At 40.0% G+C, this 2226-nt stretch overlaps 1 protein-coding gene across 3 annotated transcripts in view; it reads right to left on the bottom strand.

The window, feature by feature from the left end:
• MRPS10 (mitochondrial ribosomal protein S10) overlaps positions 1–1603 on the bottom strand; it is a 9127-nt gene extending 7524 nt beyond the window's left edge. The window contains exon 1 of one of the 3 annotated variants that reach the window (XM_012640917.1): positions 1502–1603. In XM_012640917.1, the coding sequence (XP_012496371.1) occupies positions 1502–1549 (48 nt within the window). In that variant the 5' untranslated portion in view covers positions 1550–1603. The remainder of the gene's footprint in view (positions 1–1501) is intronic. The other 2 variants (XM_012640918.1, XM_012640919.1) reach the window with 2 other exon arrangements.
• Between the last annotated feature and the right edge of the window lie 623 nt (positions 1604–2226).

Here is a 2226-nt window from a genome sequence, read left to right as displayed (position 1 = left end):
CCATGGCACTCACTCTAGCCCGGGCAAAAGAGTGAGACTCTGTCTCAAAAAAAAAAAAAAAGAAGGCTATTCTTAGTTTATTGTATTTCTTCCTCTCGTTTCCCAAGATGAAGACAAATCAAAACTTTCCGTATTCTTCCTTGGATCAAGGGGGAAAAACCAAAGAAGAAAGGAAAGCAGGCACAATGCAAAGTTGTAAGAAGCATTCGCCATTCTTTATACATAATCACATAGAAAATCCCTTCTCCACATTTATGCCAGTGAGTCCACAATCCAGTTGTGCAAAAAGGAAGACAGGCCTAAAGAATATGACGCTTCCCAGTCATGTTCTCCCACTACAAACCTCTGCTTTAAAAAGTGGGAGACTAAAGTGCTGTTATATCCATAAATCAACCTTAAGAGGTTCTTAAATTTTTTTTCTTTATTTTCTGAGGTGGGAGCTGAAAGGAAGACTGTCTGGATAAGTTTCTCTTAGTACAGTAGTTAAAAATTTCAACCCCTAACACCATCTGATTCTTCTTAAAAACAGTGGTTCTCGTAGTGTGGTCTGAGGACTTCCGGGCAGGGGTCTCTGACATACTTTCAGGGGGGTCTAGAAAATCAAAACTATTTTCATAGTAATATTATGACGTTATTTACAACTTTCCCACTCTCATCCTCTCACCAGTGTCGTTTTCCTGTGGCTGCAAGAGGTGGGATATAGCAAAAGACTGAATGAGAATCCAGCTGTCTTCTATTAAGCCAGACATTAAAGAGACTTGTCAAAATGTAAAAACATTGCCACTCCTCACTAAATTTGTTTTTGTTTTGGAAAATATAGTTATTTACCATAAAATGCTAATTATGTTAAGAAGTAATGTTAGTTTTAAACGAATACGTAATTTTAAGATTCTCAGTTTTATTTTCTAAAAAGCTAAACACAGACAGCTAAAACCCACAAACACAAAAGCTCTTAGAGTCCTCAATCCTAAAGGTGTAAAGTGGTCCCATGGCCAAAAAGTTTGAGAATCGCTACTTAAGTTTTTGCTTCTTCTCCAAAGAACCGTGCAGAAGATACCCAACCCACTCCCCTCTGACTTCAGAACCTTCATCTAAAACTCACAATCCCTGGATGTCAGCACATCTCAACAGAGTTCCACGGGAAGTGTCTGAGATCTTGCGCCAGTTCAGTCCCTAATTTTCATGAGGAAAGTTTCCTGTCTTCTCTGAGCCTCAGTTTATTTTGAAAACGTGAAAGAAGTTCTGGAGCATAGGAAGTACAATATCTTTTCTAGCTCTGACACTCTACGATTCTACTTTCGCCTTGACTCTTTAACTGATGGTTAATTCCATGAGAAAATTCTAGATAAAACTAGCCCCTTTCTCGCCACCTTGCTGTAAACGGCTCGAGGTGAGGGATGAATATCGGGCAGACTCATGATGGGCAGAACAGCGGGTGGCAGCGAGACTTAGTGGCAACTGTCCTCGTAAGCCTGCCCATTCTCCCCAGCCCGCCCCGTACCTGCAAGAGGCGCCGGCACACAGCTCCGAACACTGTCCGCGCCGCCATCTTGCTGTCCTGACCTCTCAGGATCACTTCCGAGGTCACAGCGACGTCCTCAAACCATAGAGTTCAGCAAAAGGAGAGAGTATATCCTCCTGTTCCGGTACAGGAACAACCATAGAGACGTGACAACTTGCTTTTTAAGGGTGGTACAACGCCTGGCTGACAACCGGTCTAGATAAAATTGCTTAAGCCCAATCTAGACAGTTATCAAGTCCCATCAGTGTTTTCTCCTTCCAGTCGTGTTCGTGCTATATGGTTACTGTTTTGTTGGAGGCATACATAAAATTCATGCTTGGAAAAAATACATAATTAATGTATTGATAGCGGTTATCTTTGGGTAGTAGAATAATAGTTGATTTATTTTCTTATATATTTTTCAAAATTTTAACAAATCTTTATTTTATTAAAAGAAAAAAAGTCTACCACTACTATTGAGTCCATTTCTCACCCTGTTACCTTATTGCAATAGCCTTCTAGTTATGTTCCCTAATCCTACCTTCCTTCCCCACACCAGATGGAATTGTTGTGTTCCATCCGTCTTGTGTATCGCTGTCCTACTGTTCTTCCTAAATCATTTATATCCTTATCTTACTCTAGTATTTGAGAATTTATAATGGCTGCCTTTGCCTACTATAACAAGCCAAAAATATTTTTAGTTATTATTGTCCACCATAATTTTC

Source organism: Propithecus coquereli, unplaced genomic scaffold (genome assembly GCF_000956105.1).
Source record: "Propithecus coquereli isolate 6110/MARCELLA unplaced genomic scaffold, Pcoq_1.0 Scaffold158, whole genome shotgun sequence".
NCBI lineage: Eukaryota > Metazoa > Chordata > Mammalia > Primates > Indriidae > Propithecus > Propithecus coquereli.
The sequence above is the reverse complement of the archived record's forward strand: the minus strand, read 5'-3'. Positions and strand labels throughout refer to the sequence as shown.